Consider the following 21,858-nt stretch of genomic DNA (forward strand, 5'->3'; position numbering starts at 1 on the left):
CTTAAATAAACCATTCAACCATCCATAATCAGCATGGCACTAATCATTGAGCATATTGTTATATCGTTGCATTTTTACACTATTTTATTTTACAGACAGGTACTTACGCACATTATCTTCCCAGACTGGGCTTCGCCAGGTGTACAATACTACTAGTTCAAAATTGGGTACATTTTCAATATTTATATGCAGAAAATGATGCTCTTTCAAATTATCTCTGATAAAATAGTTCATCTGGATCCAGTTTGATATGAAGTTGTGTTTATTAAACATTTTCACATTTTGAGGCAGAATTCACATATGTTTTGTATTCATCACAAAATATGAATTTTTCCTGTCCATAGACATAGAAGAGATGGTACTGGTCAAAAAAGGATAAAAAGGTCCTGGAAACAAATACTTTTTGAAATATGGGTTGTTCTGTCTCATGATAACCATCTGTCTGTTAACAGCTCAGGAAGTGCTCAATGTGGTTACCATCACTCTTACACATCATTCAGCCCTCCATGAAAACATCTGGCTGCTCTCAGATTTAGTGACATGCGTGAGACAATTGCTGTAGTATGCGTGCACATCATAGATGGATGTGGAACATACTAAAGCCCTTAAATATACCTACAATCAGAAGCCCAGGAGTGTCTGCACTAATGGACTTCTGGAAAAAAAAAAAAAAAAAAGTGATTAAAGGTTTGTGTCATTCACAGAATGTGAGCATAAACCACAACAGGTATTTTTCTGCAACAGTAACATTCTTCAATAGCAGAGGCAACATAAACAGCACTTGTTAATTTGTCCAGTAAAGTATACAAACTTATGAGTCATCAAATACAATTCCTGCCAACATATTGATACTGTGGCAGCCCTTCACTGCACATTGGTTTTAGCTGTCCAGCCCCATTCCACACATACATATAGTTGCCTATGGTTGTCTGCTAATGCAGTGAGGTTTCTTCTTCATACACATCTGTCTGCTTCCACCTAAAGTAGTCAGTTCTTTCACATTACCAGATACCATCCACTATGGTCACTGGTTAGTGGAAACAAGGCAATAGCCACACATCTATATAGAATTCTGCCAGCCTAACCTTTCTCTCAGTTATCTTCTTCTCTTTGAGGTGACAATATCAGAGTTTGGCTCCATGCACATAACATGATGGACATACCATATGGACTACGTATCTCAGAGAGTGCAGTACATGGTACCAAGTTCACTCTTAGACATTTGGTGCAAAAGTATTGAGACTCACTCACACCATATCTGCAACACAGCACAGTACATAAAGCAGCGCATCACAGCAGAAGACATTCAATCCCATGGGCAAGTGCATGTGCCCTCATGGGTACTAGCCAAGGTTCTAGCTACCATCCATCATGGCCACTGTGCTCATGTGAAGCCTGTATCATTTCATTGGATCCTGTCCTGGGCGTTTCCCCATGAGAGACAGTATTGTGGCAGCAAATTTGTGTTGGTGCTGGTGAATACTGAGTGACTAGTTACTATGCATGTGTAGCACCTCCACCATTGTTTGTACAGTCTGTATTTCAAGTTTCTGTGAGAGATGTTATTTTTCACCACGTCTCATGCTATTAATATTTGTTGATAGCTCAAGCTGCAGAGTTAGTGACTTTATTCTGTGCCTCCACACTCATGTTGAATCACATATGCAGTGCATTCATTTTCTCGGCAAATCACTATTGAGGATGCTGGTCTTAGTGAGCATTGTGGTGCCACTCTTTTTTTTAGTATTCATCATATTAGCAAGTGACATTTATACCATGCCTCATGGTTTCAGGAAATGCTAAAGATTATCAATTTTTGAAATTATTTCAATGCTACTTGTAGTACTTTAGTTAATTCAGTAAGCCAATTTGTTTTTGCCTTTAACTTCTCATGCATATTATTCATTGTGTCAGTGCCTAACATACCCATTCCCACATGCCCAGTTTCAGCTAATTTTATGTAGATTATTTAGTTAAGACAGGTAAGGACCAACATATGTACAGTACTAAAGGATTCTGATGTTTTGCTTCCATGCTCACTCAAAGATTTGCATCTCCTTACACTTGGTTATTGTGGTAATTTATTATCTCACTCCATATGAATCCACTCAACCATAAATAAAACCCAAGCTGTAAACTGCAGATCTTCAGCACTCTGTTTTAGAATTCATTGGCAGAAAGTTAATCTAGCACAGTGGACTTGTGCATGACAGGTTGCACATGCTGTTAGTTATATGGATAAAGTAATCACTCATACAGAATCGATCATGTGAGAGTATGTTTTATGCCTTCAACAGCTCCAGTTCATCACACACTTTCAGGATTGTCTTCTAATTGTTGCAACACTCATTTCTCCACATCTGCCATGCAAACTGGGTGAGGTGTATTACAGTCTCTTGTCCTTGTTGCAAACAATCAGATGTCTGCAAGGCATTGGAATATTCTGAACGAAATTTTCACTCTGTAGCAGAGTGTGCACTGATAAGAAACTTCCTCGCAGATTAAAACCGTGTGCCAGACTGAGACTCAAACTCAGGACATTTGCCTTTCACGGAGAAGTGCTCTATCAATTGAGCTACCCAAGCATGACTCACTCCCCATCCTCACAGCTTTCACAGGAGAGCTCCTGTCAAGTTTGGAAGGTAGGAGATGAGGTACTGGCCAAATTAATGCTGTGAGGATGGGGCTTGAGTTGCACTTGCATAGCTCAGTTGGTAGAGCACTTGCCCACTAAAAGTAAAGGTCCTGAGTTTGAGTCTTGGTCCAGCACACAGTTTAAATCTGCCAGAAAGTTTCATTGGAATATCCTACCAAACATATATATGCTTTTCTCCAGTTGGAATGCATTATTAAGAATGTTGTTTGAGATGCATGGCACATACCTGTTGGTTAATGCCTCTGACTGAGACATGGTAAAATACCATGTCTACCATTTCTCACATGGAATAACAGGACTCCACTTTACTGTTTACATTCCACAGAATCACCAGTCATGATCTGATGCCAGCACAACTTCAAAACAATATATACCAAATACTGATATAGGAGATGGTTGTATGTACACACACCAAAAAAAGTTTTGCATAATCTTGGTTCCGAGAGTTCCAAAACCTGTACAGAAAATTGAAATAGAGATCAACATAAAAATCATTTCTGCCCTTTTTATTGCTCATGAAAACCACACATTGCATGTTGTACCACCATACAGCAAGAACTTCAGCAGTGGTGGTACAGGTTGCTGTACACATCGGTACCTGTAATACCTAGTAGTACGTCCTCTTGCATTGATGCATGCCTGTATTTGTCGTGACATACTATCCTCAAGTTCATCAAGACACTGTTGGTCCAGATTGCCCCACTCCTCAATGGCGATTTGGCGTAGATCCCTCAGAGGGGTTGGTGGGTCACATTGTCCATAAACAGCCCTTTTCAATCTATCCCAGGCATGTTTAATAGGGTTCATGTTTGGAGAACATGCTGGCCACTCTAGTCGAGCAATGTTGTTATCCTGAAGGAATTCATTCACAAGATGTGCACAATGGGGGTGCAAGTTGTCATCCAGGAAGATGAATTCCTCACAGATATGCTGCCAATGTAGTTGCACTATTGGTCGGATGATGGTATTCATGTATCGTACAGCCATTATGGCACCTTCCATGGCCACCAGCAGCGTATGTCGGCCCCACATAATGCCATCCCAAAACAGCAAAGAATGTCCACCTTGCTGCGCTCACTGGACAGTGTGTCTAAGGTGGACAGTGTGTCTAAGGCATTCATGCTGACCAGGTTGACTCCAAACATGTCTCCGACGATTGTCTGGTTGAAGGCTTATACGACACTCATCAGTGAAGAGAATGTGCTGCCAATCCTGAGCGGTCTGTTTGGAATGTTGTTGGGCTGATCTGTACCATGCTGCACAGTGTCATGATGGCAAAGATGGACCTCGCCATGGACGTCAGAAGTGAAGATGCACATCATGCAGCCTATTGTGCACAGTTTGAGTCATAACACGACGTCCTATGGCTGCACATGAAGCATTATTCAGTATGGTGGCCTTACTGTCAAGGTTCCTCCAAGCTATTATCCATAGGTAGCAGTCATTCACTGCAGTAGTAGCCCTTAGGTGGCCTGAGCGAGGCATGTCATCAACAGTTCTTGTCTCTCTGTATCTCCTCCATGTCCGAACAACATCACTTTGGTTCACTCCGAGACATCTGGACACTTCCCTTGTTGAGAGCTCTTCCTGGCACAAAGTAACAATGTGGATGGGTTTCAACTGTGGTATGGACCATCTAGGCATGGTTGAGCTACAGACAACATGAGATGTGTACCTCCTTCCTGGTAGAATGATGGAACTGGCCAGCTGTCGGACCCCATCCATCTAATAGGTGCTGCTCATGCATGGTTGTTTACATCTTTTGTTGGGTTTAGTGACATCTCTGAACAGTAAAAAGGACTGTGCCTGTGATACAATATCCACAGTCAATGTCTATGTTTAGGAGTTCTGGGAACCACAGTGATGCAAAACTTGTTTTGATGTGTGTAGTACGTCTGACAACATCAAGTCAGAGAAACAAGTTCACAAATTAATAAGAAATGAGTACTGAGCATAATCAGAAAACATGCTACACCACTGAGGACTGATTATTTTCAACACAAGTAAAATAGCACATTTGTCAACTTTATAGGACTTTTTTATTTTTTATAGTACTGTTTCATGTAAGAATATTGGCCATAACAAAAAACAACCTGTATATCTAGTTCCTTGGATGTTTTATGTTCTACAAAAAATGGTAAAATGAGTGGCAGATGGTACACTCTATTATAGGATATACTAGATGTTTCTTCTTGGTCCAGTCAAATACAGTGAAGGACTACATAATTTTCTAGTTTAATATTTTCATGTAACATATAGCAGTGTTACATAAAGAGTTGTTGGGTATGTTTAAAGTCCTGAGTGAAAATAGCTTGTTCAAATATTATAAATGAATTTTTATTATACAGGGTGATTATTGTAAACTTTCACTACTTGCACCAGTGTAGACAGAAAACTATTTACTGTGTGGATATTCAGCTTTATAGGAAGGATGTTCAAACTGTGCACTGTAGGATTTTTGTTTCCAGTAGTGTTAGTGTCATGACTTGCCATTATGGGCCAGAACTGGTATAGCTACACAGGATGGAAAAACAAGCATCAGTGTGCATGACAGTTGCAGACAGTCAATGTGATCTGGACAAGGTGAGCAGGGCTTTACTTGTAAAGCTGTTTTACCAAAACAACAGCAATAGTGGTGCTGCTCTTTGTGAATACTGACACGTTGAAGGTATACAGAGAGGTTCTTTTTCCACACTGAGGTTGAGGAATATGATTCAGACATTTGAATTAAATGGCTATTTGGGAATTGCTCCTGGGAGAGGCCAATGTCCAATCACATCACAAATTGTGACCAATTACATCATAAATTGTTGAAAAAGCTATTGCTGCCATATCTGAGAATGCTGGACACAATGTGTGATCTTGAAGCAGTGCACAAGATCTTTCACAATGCCTAAACATTCCATAGTCCACTGTTCAAAAAGTGCTGGAACAATCATGAAATGGTAACCGTACAAACTTCCAGGCTGTCTTGAATGCAGATGGTCATCACACTAAGCAAAGTTTGTAACCTGGAATATAAATCTGGTATGCAATTATCAACTGTTACCCTCTGATGTGGAAATTATTCATTATTTCTCTTCTGCATGTCCTTATAAATGTTTCCATGAAGTTTCATTGTCCTATAGTAGCTGTTTTTCATGGGGGCTCTCTCAAGTAGTGAATGTTTAATAATAAGCACCTTGTACAATGCATAAATTTCCTGAGATATCTGCCACTTCATATTTTCAGTACTTGTTGGCACATACACACTAATAAAAGAAACTGTGAACACATTTTTTCATACATGACATGGGCCGGAAACACCACTGGCCAACTAAAACGACAGCTGTGGTCAAAAACTGATTCTTTCTCATAACAACATGTCTCGCTATAAGAGAGACACCCCTTTGCAGTTCATGGTGACATCTCACAGTTTTTATTGCACATATTGTAATTCTAAAGCTCGCACATGTTCCGAGCTCAAAGATAATGAGGTACCTTGAATAGAATGACCTCATCGATGGCAACCAGCTGCAATTCCAAAAGCATCTGTCATGACTAACACAACTCGCACATTTGTGACATGGAACCCTGAAAGCTATAAATCAAAGCAATCAGATGGGTGCAGTATTCTGTGACTTCCAAAAAGCATTTGATTCAGTACCACACCAACTTTTGTTAACAGAAGTGGGTTCATATGAGGTATCATACAATATTTGTAACTAAATCAATGATTTTTTGGTAGGGAGGACACAGTATGCTGTCTTGCATGGAGAGTCATTCTTCATGCATGATCCAAATAAGCACATGAAGAAACGTGCTGTACATGTTGTATATGAATGACCTCACAGGCAATGTTCATGGTAACATCAGATTTTAGCAATTCGTTGTTTTCTGCTTTTCTTTTTGTGTTTCCATCTAGACCTGAGATCCACTGAAAATAAATTTTCCATAACAATTTTCTACGAATCATTATATATTATTATTTGATTTTATATTCTAACCTCATAATTAATTTTTTGGTTCATTTAATTGAGGTAATGAGTGGCTCTTCTTATAATCCTGACTGTTCGTCACTGTGTTAGTTTCAGATCTTTATTAATTGTTACAAATACTGATCATAGACCACCAAGCTAGCTTCCAATAAAGGCAATAAAATTAACATTCTTTGACTGCTGCTGTTCAAAATTAAGGAATTGTAAATAAATTCTCTTCTCAAATAGCATATGAACACTGGATTGATTTATTCTTTGTTGAATTCATTTGAGTAACAAACTCCGGTAAAAATAAATGCACAACTTTCAAACTATTATTTAAGATGATCTGAATAGCAACCATATCAGTTTTTTTTAAACACAAGGGCTGTTCAAAAAGTATGGTGACTTTTGAAATTGTGTGGGCAACGTACATTCGATTATCAATCTTTTTTTATCTTTGTTATGTTGATATACATGTCCCAAACATATGTTCACAGTTTCAAGTGTACAGCATACTTAATTTGTTTTTGACAGATGGAAAGGTTTTAGTGTGCTCGGCAATTTTCGATTATTATCGAAAATGGAGCCAAAAATTTGCATCAAATTTTGTGTATAAAATGGAATCAAGTGCTCTAAAACACTTGAAATCTTGACAGTGTGTCTGCTCTAAGTAAGAAAAAAAGTTTACCAGTGGTACAAGCTCATCCAAGAGGGCCAAGAAGATGCCAATGACAAACCTCACTCTGGATGCCCCAGCACATCAACAACAGATGATAACGCCAAAACTTTTAAGAAAATTGTTTTGAAAAATCATTAAATTACCATGAGAGAAGTTGATGAGGATGTTGCCATATTGGTCGGCTCATGTTGTGCAATTTTTTCATACTTTTTGGGCATGAGACGTTCGTTCCAAAACTTCAGAAGAACCATCACATGAGCTTCACTCAGAAGCTCTTGAATGACATCAAAAATGATCCTGATTTGCTCAAAAGAGTCATAACTGATGACAAAACATGGGTTTATGGTTATAATGTCAAAAACAAAGCCCCGTCATCCCAATGGAAGCATCTGGGAGAGCCATAACCGGAAAAAGCATGCCAAGTTTGATCAAATGTCAAAGTTTTGTTTTTTACAATTACTGTGGCATAGTGTACCATGAATTTCTGCCTCAAGGTCATACAGTCAATAAGGAGTATTACCTTGATGTTATGTGCTGTTTGTGAGAAGCTATATGCAAAAAATGTCCACAATTGTGGAAAAACAATTCATGGCTTTTGCATCATGACAATGCACCTGCTCATTCATCATTGCTTGTGAGAGATTTTTTGGCCAAAAACAACATGACAATCATGCCTCAGCCACCACTTTCACCAGATTTGGCCCCCTGCGACTTTTCCCTGTTCCCAAAACTGAAGGGACCTTTGAAAGGATGAAGATTTTCGATGATTAAGGAAATAAAAATTTCATTGCTATAAGTACTCAAGACGGTACCAAAAAGTGCTTATGAGAAGTGTGTCGAAGATTGTAAGAAGCATTGGCACAAGTGTATCGTATCTGAGGGGTATTACTTTGAAGGGGACAGCATGAATATTGATGAATAAATAAATATTTTTTCATAAAAATATGAAGTCACTTTACTGTTTGAACACACCTTGTATGACCTGTTCATGTCTCATTTTATTATTCAAAATATCTTGCTACATGATATCCATATGGTAAAGAATCATGAATTAAAAGAAAGTATTGAGTATCTCTGTTCAGCTTTTCTGTAGTCTTCATTTTTTTTAATCATAGCAAATAATTTCTCTTGTAGGTGAACCACTTCAGACAACAGGCTATACAAAATGGGGCAAAGGTCAGCCAGATAATGCTGGTGGTAGTAAGACTAATGAAGGTGAAGACTGTGGAAGTATTGCTCATGATAGTACATTAAACGATCTTCCATGTGGTTTCAAGGTTCCATTTATATGTGAATATGATTTGTAATTAACACTAACAAAATGAAGCACAGATTATAAAGAAAACAAAGATGAAGATGATACCTACATGCTATGAGAGTTGTTTGAAAAAGCTTTTATACTGATATACATACATCTCTATTATCCAAATAAAAAATTGTACAGGAGGAACTTTTTGTAAAACTAAATATATGTTTCTGAATGTTCTTTGAAAATATTGTGGTGAATAACTTTAAAAAAATATGTATATACATATTTATGCTTACGTGGAGTTTCATTCACTCATTCCTGCTTTCCTCATATTCCACAGATCCAATCACGATTAAGAAACTTCATGTATTTATAATGAATCAGCACTACACTGATAAAAATTATGTTGTTAGAAACTTATTATCTGCACTCCATTAACACTAAACTATCAGTACATTGCTATACACTGTCTGTTGTTACACAGGGTAAATTTAATGCAATATCTGTAACTTTAGTAGAACGGTCTTTAGCCTGGAAAAAGCTGATGATTCCTGAATATGTTAAATAGCTTCTGGTTCCTCCATCATTTATGTTAGACATCTATTTGTTACACTTGACTAATGGTACTTACATTACTTATTACAAGGGAGACAGGACAACCAAGAGTACAGGATGATGGCATTACCATCAAAGCGAATGGAAACTTGATAAACAACAAGCCAGAAGTCGAAAACATTTTGAATAATCATTTTTTAAATGTTGTAGAGAAAATAGGATCTAAATGTTCATTAGAAGAAGCAAGGCAGTTAATGGAAGAGGCCTTACCCACACCATTTGATGCAATTGAAATTCCACCCACCTCTCCATCTGAAATTAGGAAGATAATAAACTCTCTCAAGAATAAAAGCTCACATGGGATTAATGGTATTTCCTGCAGGATAATAAAAGCTTGTTCCCAAGAAGTAAGTGGGATTCTTAGCCACATATGTAATAGCTCTCTGAAGCAGGGTATTTTCCCAGATAGACTGAAGTATGCCATTGTTAAACCACTGCATAAAAAAGGGGATACATCTGATGTTAACAACTACCGCTCAATCTCTCTTCTGACTGCCTTATCCAAAGTTCTTGAAAAAGTAATGTATTGTAGAGTAGCTTCACACCTTGTAAAAATAAAGTTTTAACAAAATGGCAGTTTGGTTTCCAGAAGGGTTTTTCAACGGAAAATGCTATATATACTTTCACTAATGAAATATTAAATGCTCTGAGTAACCAGAAGTCACCCATTGGGATTTTTTGTGATCTATCAAAGGCTTTTGATTGTGTAAATCATGGAATACTTCTAGATAACCTCAAGTACTGTGGTATGAATGGGACAGTGCTCAAATGATTTAAATCATACCTAACTGGAAGAGTGCAGAAAGTTGAAATAAACAGTTCACATAATATGTAAAAAACTGGTGATTTCTCAAACTGGGGAACAATCAAGAATGGGGTGCTGCAAGGTTCGGCCTTGGGTCCTCTGCTGTTCTTAATATATATTAATGACTTGCCATTCTATATTCACGAAGATGCAAAGCTGGTACTTTCTGCAATGATACTAGTATAGCTATCACACCCGACAGACAAGAATTAACTGGTGAAATTGTAAACTATGTTTTTCAGAAAATCATTAGTGGTTCTCTGCAAATGGGCTCTCATTAAACTTTGACAAAACACAGTATATACAGTTCCACACAGTAAATGGAATGACCCAATTAATAAATATAGACTTCAATCAGAAATCGGTAGCTGAGGTAGAATATTCAAAATTTCTAGGTGTATGCATTGATGAGGGAAAAAAAAAAAAAAACACTGAGGATCTGCTGAAATTTTTGAGTTCAATTACTTATGCTATTAGGGTCATTGCAAATTTTGGCGATATACATCTGAGTAAATTAGCTTACCACGCCTATTTTCATCCTCTGCTTTCGTATGGCATCATATTCTGTGGTAACTCATCACTGAGTAAAAGAGTGTTCATTGCACAAAAGCGTGTAATCAGAATAATTGCTGGAGCTCATCCAAGATCATCCTGCAGACACTCACTTCAAGAGCTAGAGATCTTCACTGTAGCCTCACAGTATATATATTCACTTATGAAATTTGTTATTAACACTCCAAACGAATTCAGAAGTAATAGCAGTGTACATGGCTACAGCACTAGGAGAAAGGATGATCTTCACTACTCAAGGTTGACTCAGAAGGGGGTAAAATACGCTGCCACAAAAGTCTTTGGTCACGTACCTAATAGCATCAAAAGTCTGACAGATAGCCATATAGCATTTAAAAGGAAATTAAAAGAATTTCTTAATGGCAACTCCTTCTACTCATTAGATGAATTTTTGGATATAGTAAGTGGGTAATTTCCCAACCTTTGTGTAATGTAATATCTCGTATAGGCACCTTTTATTAACCTGACACGTTCCACATCATTACGAAGTGTCGTATTCATGATCTATGGAACAAGTACTAATCTAATCTAATCTAATCATAGCATTGATATTTGTCAGATTATGTATTTATGTAATGTCTGCATAAAGGTCTGTTTACAATGTATATTTTTATGTCATGCGGCTAACTGGTGTAGATGTAGAAAACAAAATAATTTATAGAAAAAGTAGATAATAAGAAATGTTCTCCACCTTTAATGAGTAGGAGTCCCCTTCTTCTTACTTTGTGTCCAACTGGTATTAGCTGAAGATTTTTCCAAAAGGATACAAAACCTCACTTTGAACTTTGAACTGAGCCAATATCTACATTGAAATTGCTTTTGTATCTTGCACTGTGGTTATGCAAATCACAGTTCACCTGATGCTGACGTTTCTTATAAGCAATAAACACATCTGTAAGGGATGCATACAAGTTCCAAGATCTTAGGAGAGGCCTCTCCAAGATGTACACCTACCTGCCTTACACAGTATATTTACTGCTAGATTTTGTTGTATAAATACCCTAGTTCACTATGTTTCTCTAGAAGACTTTTATTAAGACTATAAAGAGTACTGTGCAAAATAGACTTCTAAGTGCTGAACAACAGAGCAGGCTTTTTATACTTGGTTAGTTTAACTGTCTGATTTATAAAAGTAGCACAATCTTATTTTGTCCATACACAAATATATGAGACAGCCAACAACAAAACAACTGATAAACATAAAACTAATGGTTATGAAGTGTAACTATTAAATAAAATATTTTAAAAAAAGAGTACAGTACCAGTAAGTTAATTACACACACATTTTTGGGTATCACATAAGACAGGCTATACAAAACCTCAGTTTAACATGATATAAGAAAGTCATATAATACCTATAAATTAACACATATTACTTAAAGCTAGCACTTGAAAGTCCTGTACCAAGCATAAATAGTTCCCTGCACCAGTCTTATTTTATGGTGGTCTTTAAACGTTTTGGACAACTTAAGTACTCTCCTACCTAATATTGGCATGTTATCTGTGTAGGTTCTGGTCTGTTATATGAATGCCATTTGAGTGAAGCAGAAGGGAATTGAAAAGATTTTTAATAGAAATCCTACATTGCTGACCTAAGACACTACAGTGATTTCAGAGGACGATAAGCTATTCGAAGTGATGGATTAAAGAAATTTAAGTGAACAATGAGACATATACAGACCTGATAAAAATGAATTTAAACTTTAAAATATTTAAGCACAGAATCATTGATTGCATGTAGTGGCCCCAGACATGATGGAGTAGGTTGAAAAACTCATCAGCCTTAGACTTTCTGTGTCTATAATGGCAGATGAAATAACAGATGTTTCTGAGAAGACACAGTTAGTTTGTGTTGTGCTATGAAAAGAATAGCGTGTCATACAGAAGGTTCTGGGGGGTGGTTCAGTTCTGAAGGGTGTAATGCAGATGCACTGACAATAAGTATTTTTAATGTTATAGATATTTTGTTCAAGAAACACCACACAATAAGCAATGGTGAAGCTGTAATGAGTGGTTCGAAAGGTGGCATGCAAGCAGAAATTAAAACTGTGTATCCTAATGCTCATTATGTGCATTGTTATGTGCATCAGTTACATTTAACAATGGAACACACTGATTCACAAAATCAGTTGCTCAGGTTGTTCTCTTTAAATTTGTTAGATTTTTCAGCCTTCTTTCCATCATGGCAGCAGGATGGATTCCTAGTAAGTGAGCTACCAGATGGAATTTTAAGTGATGGACCATAAATGTGGTGTACAAAAATAAATACTTGCTGCTGGAATGTTTATTGGAACTGGAAAAATCTCCATGCAGCTAAAGTTTTTGTGTGGAAGTTTGATTCTGCCACAATCTACAAGATGGAGAATTCCTCTTTTAGGTAGCATGGCTACAAAAAGTAATACATATACTGGATATCATGTACAGTCACCCACAGGCAAGATTAGTCAATGCTATAAAAGAAAAAATTCAGAATGATGTCTCATTTCATAAAGATTATTGTTGTTGTTGTTGTTGTTGTTGTGGTCTTCAGTCCTGAGACTGGTTTGATGCAGCTCTCCATGCTACTCTATCCTGTGCAAGCTTCTTCATCTCCCAGTATCTACTGCAACCTAAATCCTTCTGAATCTGCTTAGTGTATTCATCTCTTGGTCTGCCTCTACGATTTTTACCCTCCACGCTGCCCTCCAATACTAAATTGGTGAACACTTGATGCCTCAGAACATGTCCTACCAAGCGATCCCTTCTTCCAGTCAAGTTGTGCCACAAACTCCTCTTCTCCCCAATTCTATTCAGTACCTCCTCATTAGTTATGTGATCTACCCATCTAAGCTTCAGCATTCTTCTGTAGCACCATATTTCGAAAGCTTCTATTCTCTTCTTGACCAAACTATTTATTGTCCATGGTTCACTTCCATACATGGCTACACTCCATACAAATACTTTCAGAAACAACTTCCTGACTCTTAAATCTATACTCGATGTTCAAAAATTTTTATTCTTCACAAACGCTTTCCTTGCCATTGCCAGTCTACATTTTATATCGTCTCTACTTCACCCATAATCAGTTAATTTGCTTCCCAAATAGCAAAATTCCTTTACTACTTTATGTTTCTCATTTCCTAATCTAATTCCCTCAGCATCACCCAACGTAATTCGACTACATTCCATTATCCTCATTTTGGTTTTGCTGATGTTCATCTTATATCCTCCTTTCAAGATACTGCTCTTCCAAGTCCTTTGCTGTCTCTGACAGAATTACAATGTCATCGGCGAACCTCAACGTTTTTTTTTTTTTTTTTCTTCTCCATGGATTTTAATACCTGCTCTGAACTTTTTCTTTTGTTTCCTTTACTGCTTGCTCAATATACAGATTTAGTAACATTGGGGAGAGGCTACAACCCTGTCTCACTCCCTTCCCAACCACTGCTTCCCTTTCATACCCCTCGACTCTTGTAACTGCCATCTGGTTTCTGTACAAATTGTAAATAGCCTTTCGCTCCCTTTATTTTACCCCTGCCACCTTCAGAATTTGAAAGAGAGTATTCCAGTCAACATTGTCAAAAGCTTTCTCTAAGTCTACAAATGCTAGAAATGTAGATTTGCCTTTCCCTAATCCTTCTTCTAAGATAAGTCGTAGGGTCAGTATTGTCTCACGCGTTTCAATATTTCTACGGAATCCAAACTGATTATCCCCAAGGTCGGCTTCTACTAGTTTTTCCATTCCTCTGTAAAGAATTCATGTTAGTATTTTGCACCTGGGACTTATTAAACTGATAGTTCAGTAATTTTCACATCTGTCAACACCTACTTTCTTTGTGATTGGAATTATTACATTCTTCTTGAAGTCTGAAGGTATTTCGCCTGTCTCATACATCCTGCTCACCAGATGGTATAATTTTGTCAGGACTGGCTCTCCCAAGGCTGTCAGTAGTTCTAATGGAATTTTGTCTACTCCCGGGGCCTACTTTTTGACTCAGGTGTTCCAGTGCTCTGTCAAACTCTTCACGCAGTATCATATCTCCCATTTCATCTTCATCTACATCCTCTTCCATTTCCATAATATTGTCCTGAAGTACATCACCCTTGTATAGACCCTCTATACATTCCTTCCACCTTTCTGTTTTCTGCTGTCCCTTCTTTGCTTAGAACTGGATTATTAATAATATAAAATCCTCAGTGAATGACAGTGATACCACAGTCACCACAACAGTCACCTCACAGAACAAGGACTGGTAGATAAGTCTTCGCTGCTGTTTTGATGCAAAATGGGTCTGTGATAGGATTAATGGAGAATCCCTTGATCAGTTTCGAGCCACAGATCATCTGGATGCAGCAATGCTGTTGGATTCTTCAAAGTTTGAAGAATACTCAAGACATTTTCCAAAGGGAGAACTTAATGTTGCTTTCCAGTACACCACATTAAAGAAATGGAGGTTAAAGACAGATCTATGTATTGTACCAATGACCAGACTTCAAGACAGAGCTCTTTGTATTTGTACCAATGACCATACTTCAGGAATATTACTGGAGCTGTATCTCTATGGCACTCCAATTAATTTTGAACAACAGTATGCAGGAAATCTCCTCTCAGATATTCTGAAAATAGTAGTGACAAGACTGATGAAACCTGTTAATCTGAAAAATGTTTTCATCTTTGAAGAGAACAAAGACCTTCATCCAGAATAGCATGTCAGAGCCATGATTTAATGTTTTGCAGGAAATCTGCTCTCAGATATTCTGAAAATAGTAGTTACAAGACTGATGAAACCTGTTAATCTGAAAAATGTTTTCATCTTTGAAGAGAACAAAGACCTTCATCCAGAATAGCATGTCAGAGCCATTATTTAATGTTTTGCACTGAGAAGGATATAGTAACCAACACTGAGGGTTTCAGTTCAAAAGTCATAGTCATACATAGTTTCTGCAGCAGAAAACAGTGATGGGTGAACTTAATTTCTTTTGTGAGTTTTTCTTCTGTTTATTGTTGTAATATTGTAGTGCATTGGTAAAATTTTGCGTGAGCCACCACTGCTTGTTTTTCTGAACTAGCATACTGCTCTGACAAACTGATGTACCAGTTCAGCCAGTATCAGTATGAAGAAAGCCAGAATATGTAAGGATACTGACTAGTGGTAAGCACAGCTGGAGTCATGAATTTCAAGAATATTTGCCACTAAACTAATATGAAGTGTCCTTTGATGAAAACAGCCAATCAAATCAACATTATCAGAAAATAAAGAAGTCAGTCTATATGCCAGGATTTTTGTAGCAACTTCATTGTCATCTGATGTTTTCTCTAAAGACTGATCTTTGTACATAGCCTTTGACAAATTATGTAATTCAACGAAAAGGACATTCACAATTTTCTACAATGAGTATTGAGCATGGCACCTACTGTGACATCTGAAGTTTGGTGTGGGGCCCATATTTACAGAGGGCCCAGTGTTATGTGTCATTTGCCTTGCAGCTCTATATCACATAGGTTACAGCACAGTACATTCATTATGAACTGACAAAAGAGATTTTTAATGGAAAACTTGTATTTTTATTATGAAATACTGAAGAAATGTGGCCTACAACAAAGGGTGTGAAACTAATACAATGTATTTGGAAAGGCAGATTCGTGAAGAATTTCACTATCTGTGAAAAGAATTGAAGTGTGAACCCTCACTATTCAAGGAGAATGCCCAAGTGTTACCTACAGCTTCTCATTGTAATGCAGACACAAAACATGTTCTGAAATTGAATTCCCATAATCTACAGTGACCTGTTTCTGTTGAAAGACATGCATGTCTGAAGGACTTTGCAAAACACATACGACAACACAGGCACCATAATTTAGCATTTCATTCCTACTAACTCAGCTTTGAGTTTAATCATTTGTCACTTCCTTTGTGGAATTTGCAGTATCTGTGCAAGTATAGGATGTAGACAAAAGTGGTAGCATATGAAAGTCTGAGTCAGTCTGGGGAGCATTATTGGGTGGCCAAGGTACCTTTTTGCATCCATAGGAAGATCCAACTTTGAGTCCTGGATCGGCACAAATTTTCACCATCACCAATGCATAGTGCACTCAGAGTTTGCCATGTTCACAAATGCAAATACAATTCTTGCATTTCATACATCTGTCAATTACTGCAATCCTTGTCCCTTCATACATACATCTTTTGGGAACTGTATAAATATTTTACATGACGTACCCTCATTAAACATTACACTTGACATGATTTGTGTGGGACACCATTTGAGCAAGTGCAGTTCTCATAAATATAGCCCTTTACACTTGGCATGCCTGGTGGGGAAAATGCTGTTAAACAGTGGTTAATTTTAATAGTATGTATTAACCCTCATAAATATATTACATTTGGTATTCCTGATGCGGAAATGGCCAGTAAATATGGTGGAATCATTTTGGCAGGAAAAGTTCTGGGGCAATGAAAATGAGGAGTGGAAAAAATACTTTGAAAAAGTGACCAGACAATGGTAAACAGTAGTGGGAGTACTTTTGAACAGTGCATATTTGAAAATGATTGTGAATTTTAATCTAGCTGTGGATGGAAATATGAGAGCATGCTGAAAACAGGCCTCCCAAGTTTTTATGTGAAAACTCATAAGCTTTTTAACTGAAACAAACATTTGTTAACATTTTACATCTTTATTTTTCATGTCCACATACTTATTTTTCAGCATAGTCACCCTAGTGACCAAACATTTCTCTCAACAAGATATAATTTTGCTGCTACTGTCATTGTGGAATATATGACTTTGTTGACAGAACCACATCCTCATCTCAGCTTGCATTGCTTCGTGAAAGTGGAGTCCCTGAAAGTGTTCTTTAAGCTTTAGGAACAGATGAAAACTGAATAGACCAAGGCAGCACAGTATGGAGGATGACTGTTCACAGTGAACCCAAGGCATCAGATTGTTGCAGATGTCACAGCACTTGTGTGTTGTCTGGCATTGTCATATTGAAGTAGGCAGTGCTACATGTGTGGACAGACTCTTTGAATTTGAATGTCAATTACAGTATGTTGTTTCTCACACATTGATGTAGTTATGTTATGCACTGCCATGGTGTATACTACAATTCGGAGCCTTCTTGTGGCAATGGGCTGCAACATGTAGACATGAAGAATAAAGATGTAAAATGTCAATAATATTTATTTTATTTAAAACAATTTAAGAGTTTCCCCACAAAAGTTCAGAGGCATTGATTTTCAGCATGCCCTCATACATTACAAACAGTGAATTTAATAATTCTGGTGTGACTGTTATTTAGGTATGATATTATTTGTTATGAACAATAGATGTTAGAAGAAAATATTACTTTTTAACTGTGGTTACAGAAAGGATTTTATGGACAATGATAATAGGAAATAATTTTTAAACAGCAGATAGACATAATTTTTGGTAAATAGTGGGATGACTAGTTAAGGAACTTTTCAAAGAACTGAAGTGACTGTAGTGAGTATTCTATGAAACATCATGTCAGGACTGTTGAGGGGGAACATTTCAGGTATAAGGTATTCTGAATGGATGTCTATTATATTAATTTGATGATGTTGTCTAAACTGCAAGTGGAGCTGAGCAAGTGAAGACAGCTTGATCATAAGATGACGTGTATGTTAGTATGATGATGGCAGAGAAGCAGTACCACTGACTGGAGGCAATCTGTGTACTACCCCTTACATTTAACATAAAAATTAAGTGTTGATTGAGTTTATGTATGGCACTGAAATATTAATGTCTTTTGCAAATTCTATCATGGAATGTCAGATCCCTTAATCGGGCAGGTAGGTTAGAAAATTTAAAAAGGGAAATGGATAGGTTGAAGTCAGATATAGTGGGAGTTTGTGAAGTTTGGTGGCAGGAAGAACAAGACTTTTGGTCAGGTGAATACAGGGTTATAAATACAAAATCAAATAGGGGTAATGCAGAAGTAGGTTTAATAATGAATTAAAAAATAGGAGTGTGGGTAATATACTAACAACAGCATAGTGAACGCATTATTGTGGCCAAGATATACACGAAGCCCATGCCTACTACAGTAGTACAAGTTTATATGCCAACTAGCTCTGCAGATGATGAAGAAATTGAATAAATGTATGATGAGATAAAAGAAGTTATTCAGGTAGTGAAGGGAGACGAAAATTTAATAGCCATGGGTGACTGGAATTCGAGAGTAGGAAAAGGGAGAGAAAGAAACATAGTGGGTGAATATGGATTGGGGGAGAGGAATGAAAGAGGAAGCCATCTGGTAGAATTTTGCACAGAGCATAACTTAATCATAGCTAACACTTGGTTCAAGAATCATGAAAGAAGGTTGTATACAAGGAACAATCCTGGAGATACTAGAAGGTATCAGATAGATTATATAATGGTAAGACAGAGATTTAGGAACCAGGTTTTAAATTGTAAGACATTTCCAGGGGCAGATGTGGACTCTGACCACAATCTATTGGTTATGAACTGTAGATTAAAACTGAAGAAACTGCAAAAAGGTGGGAATTAAAGGAGATGGGACCTGGATAAACTGAAAGAACCAGAGGTTGTAGAGAGTTTCAGGGAGAGCATAAGGGAACAACTGACAGGAATGGGGGAAAGAAATACAGTAGATGAAGAATGGGAAGCTCTGAGGGATGAAGTAGTGAAGGCAGCAGACGATCAAGTTAGTAAAAAGACGAGGGCTAGTAGAAATCCTTGGGTAACACAAGGAATATTGAATTTAATTGATGAAAGGAGAAAATATAAAAACGCAGTAAATGAAGCAGGCAAAAGGGAATACAAACGTCTCAAAAATGAGATCGACAGGAAATGCAAAATGGCTAAGCAGGGATGGCTAGAGGACAAATGTAAGGATGTAGAGGCTTATCTCACAAGGGGTAAGATAGATACTGCCTACAGGAAAATTAAAGAGACCTTTGGAGAAAAGAGAGCCAGTTGTATGAATATCAAGAGCTCAGATGGAAACCCAGTTCTAAACAAAGAAGGGAAAGCAGAAAGGTGGAAGGAGTATATAGAGGGTCTATACGAGGACAATATTATGGAAATGGAAGAGGATGTAGATGAAGATGAAATGGGAGATACGACACTGCGTGAAGAGTTTGACAGACCACTGAAAGACCTGAATCGAAACAAGGCCCCGGGAGTAGACAACATTCCATTGGAACTGTTGACGGCCTTGGGAGAGCCAGTCCTGACAAAACTCTACCATCTGGTGAGCAAGATGTATGAGACAGGCGAAATACCTTCAGACTTCAAGAAGAATATAATAATTCCAATCCCAAAGAAAGCTGGTGTTGACAGATGTGAAAATTACCAAACTATCAGTATAATAAGTCACTGCTGCAAAATACTAACGTGAATTATTTACAGACGAATGGAAAAACTGGTAGAAGCCAGCCTCGACGAAGATCAGTTTCGATTCCACAGAAATGTTGGAACACGTGAGGCAATACTGACCCTACAACTTATCTTAGAAAATAGATTAAGGAAAGGCAAACCTACATTTCTAGCATTTGTAGACTTAGAGACAGCTTTTGACAATGTTGACTGGAATACTCTCTTTCAAATTATAAAAGTGGCAGGGGTAAAATACAGGGAGCGTCAGGCTATTTTCAATTTGTACAGAAACCAGATGGCAGTTATAAGAGTCGAGGGGCATGAAAGGGAAGCAGCGGTTGGGAAGGGAGTGAGACAGGGTTGTAGCCTGTCCCAATGTTATTCAATCTGTATATTGAGCAAGCAGTAAAGGAAACAAAAGAAAAATTCAGAGTAGGTGTTAAAGTCCATGGAGAAGAAATAAAAACGTTGAGGTTCGCCGATGACATTGTAATTCTGTCAGAGACAGCAAAGGACTTGGAAGAGCAGTTGAACGGAATGGACAGTGTCTTGAGAGGAGGATATAAGATGAACATCAACAAAAGCAAAACGAGGATAATGGAATGTAGTCAAATTAAGTCGGGTGATGCTGAGGGAATTAGATTAGGAAATGAGACACTTAAAGTAGTATGGGAGTTTTGCTATTTTGGAAGCAAAATAACTGATGATGGTCGAAGTAGAGAGGATGTAAAATGTAGACTGGCAGTGGCAAGGAAAACGTTTCTGAAGAAGAGAAATTTGTAACATCGAGTATAGATTTAAGTGTCAGGAAGTCGTTTCTGAAAGTATTTGTATGGAGTGTAGCCATGTATGGAAGTGAAACATGAGCGATAAATAGTTTGGACAAGAAGAGAATAGAAGCTTTCGAAATGTGGTGCTACAGAAGAATGCTGAAGATTAGATGGATAGATCACATAACTAATGAGGAGGTATTGAATAGAATTGGGGAGAAGAGGAGTTTGTGGCACAACTTGACAAGAAGAAGGGGCCAGTTGGTAGGACATGTTCTGAGGCATCAAGGGATCACAAATTTAGCATTGGAGGGCAGCATGGAGGGTAAAAATCGTAGAGGGATACCAAGAGATGAATACAACAAGCAGATTCAGAAGGATGTAGGTTGCAGTAAGTACTGGGAGATGAAGAAGCTGGCACAGGATAGAGTAGCATGGAGAGCTGCATCAAACCAGTCTCAGCACTGAAGGCAACAACAAAAAGATGTATACCTCAACAGTCTTAAGGATGTAGTGCTAATTTTGTTAAGATCAAGTGGAAAGTGATTTGGAATGGATTGGATGGCTTTGCAGTTAATGTGCACATGGGATACTTAGCTGGAATGCTGGAATGCTCTGTTTTGATAGAAGAAATAATGTTTTCAACCATGTGCAGGATTGTACAATCAGCTCTATCTACTTCCACTCCCAAGCCATGTACTCCTGAAACTGGTATAGATGTTGTTAAAACAAAAAGAGGTAAGTATTAGATTCAGCCTCAGCCTGCATTTTCAGATGAGTCTTGAATTTCTTTCCTTCACATTATTCAATTATGTGCATAATATATATTTTACAACAGTAATAATGGTGGTGTTGTATTCCATACACTTTCTAATTCTAGCAGTTCAAATGTAAATTAACAAAACAGATTAACATAATAACTACTTCTTTATCATTAAACTGCAAACAAAACAATGTAGCAAGACAAATGACACAACAGACTGTCTAATACAGTTAATGTCAAATCATCACTCTCTTTGGCCAGTAGTTTGACACTTCACAAACACAGGGAGTTGAATGACAGTTTTTCAGACCCACAGAAATGTTGATATTACATTGGCCAGAAAAAGGTAATCTGTAGTAGTTACTTCAACACGACAGTGCGTGGTGGGTCGAAACCAAGACTTCACATGCAGAGGTCAGTGGAAGACAACCAGTGACTGATGGGGGTCTG

The 21,858-nt window shown here is 37.6% G+C and overlaps 2 protein-coding genes across 3 annotated transcripts in view; one reads left to right on the forward strand and one right to left on the reverse strand.

Moving 5' to 3' along the window:
- Nucleotides 1-8,838, forward strand: part of LOC126236794 (hemolymph lipopolysaccharide-binding protein-like) — a 39,698-nt gene extending 30,860 nt beyond the window's left edge. For both annotated transcript variants that reach the window (XM_049946381.1, XM_049946382.1), the window contains one exon: nt 8,429-8,838. In XM_049946381.1, the coding sequence (XP_049802338.1) occupies nt 8,429-8,601 (173 nt within the window). In that variant the 3' untranslated portion in view covers nt 8,602-8,838. The remainder of the gene's footprint in view (nt 1-8,428) is intronic.
- The window catches only part of LOC126235237 (kinesin-like protein KIF19), a 605,478-nt gene that overhangs the window by 249,746 nt on the left and 333,874 nt on the right, over nt 1-21,858 (reverse strand). The window lies entirely within an intron of this gene.

Source organism: Schistocerca nitens, chromosome 2 (assembly GCF_023898315.1).
Source record: "Schistocerca nitens isolate TAMUIC-IGC-003100 chromosome 2, iqSchNite1.1, whole genome shotgun sequence".
In the NCBI taxonomy this organism is placed as follows: Eukaryota; Metazoa; Arthropoda; class Insecta; order Orthoptera; family Acrididae; genus Schistocerca; species Schistocerca nitens.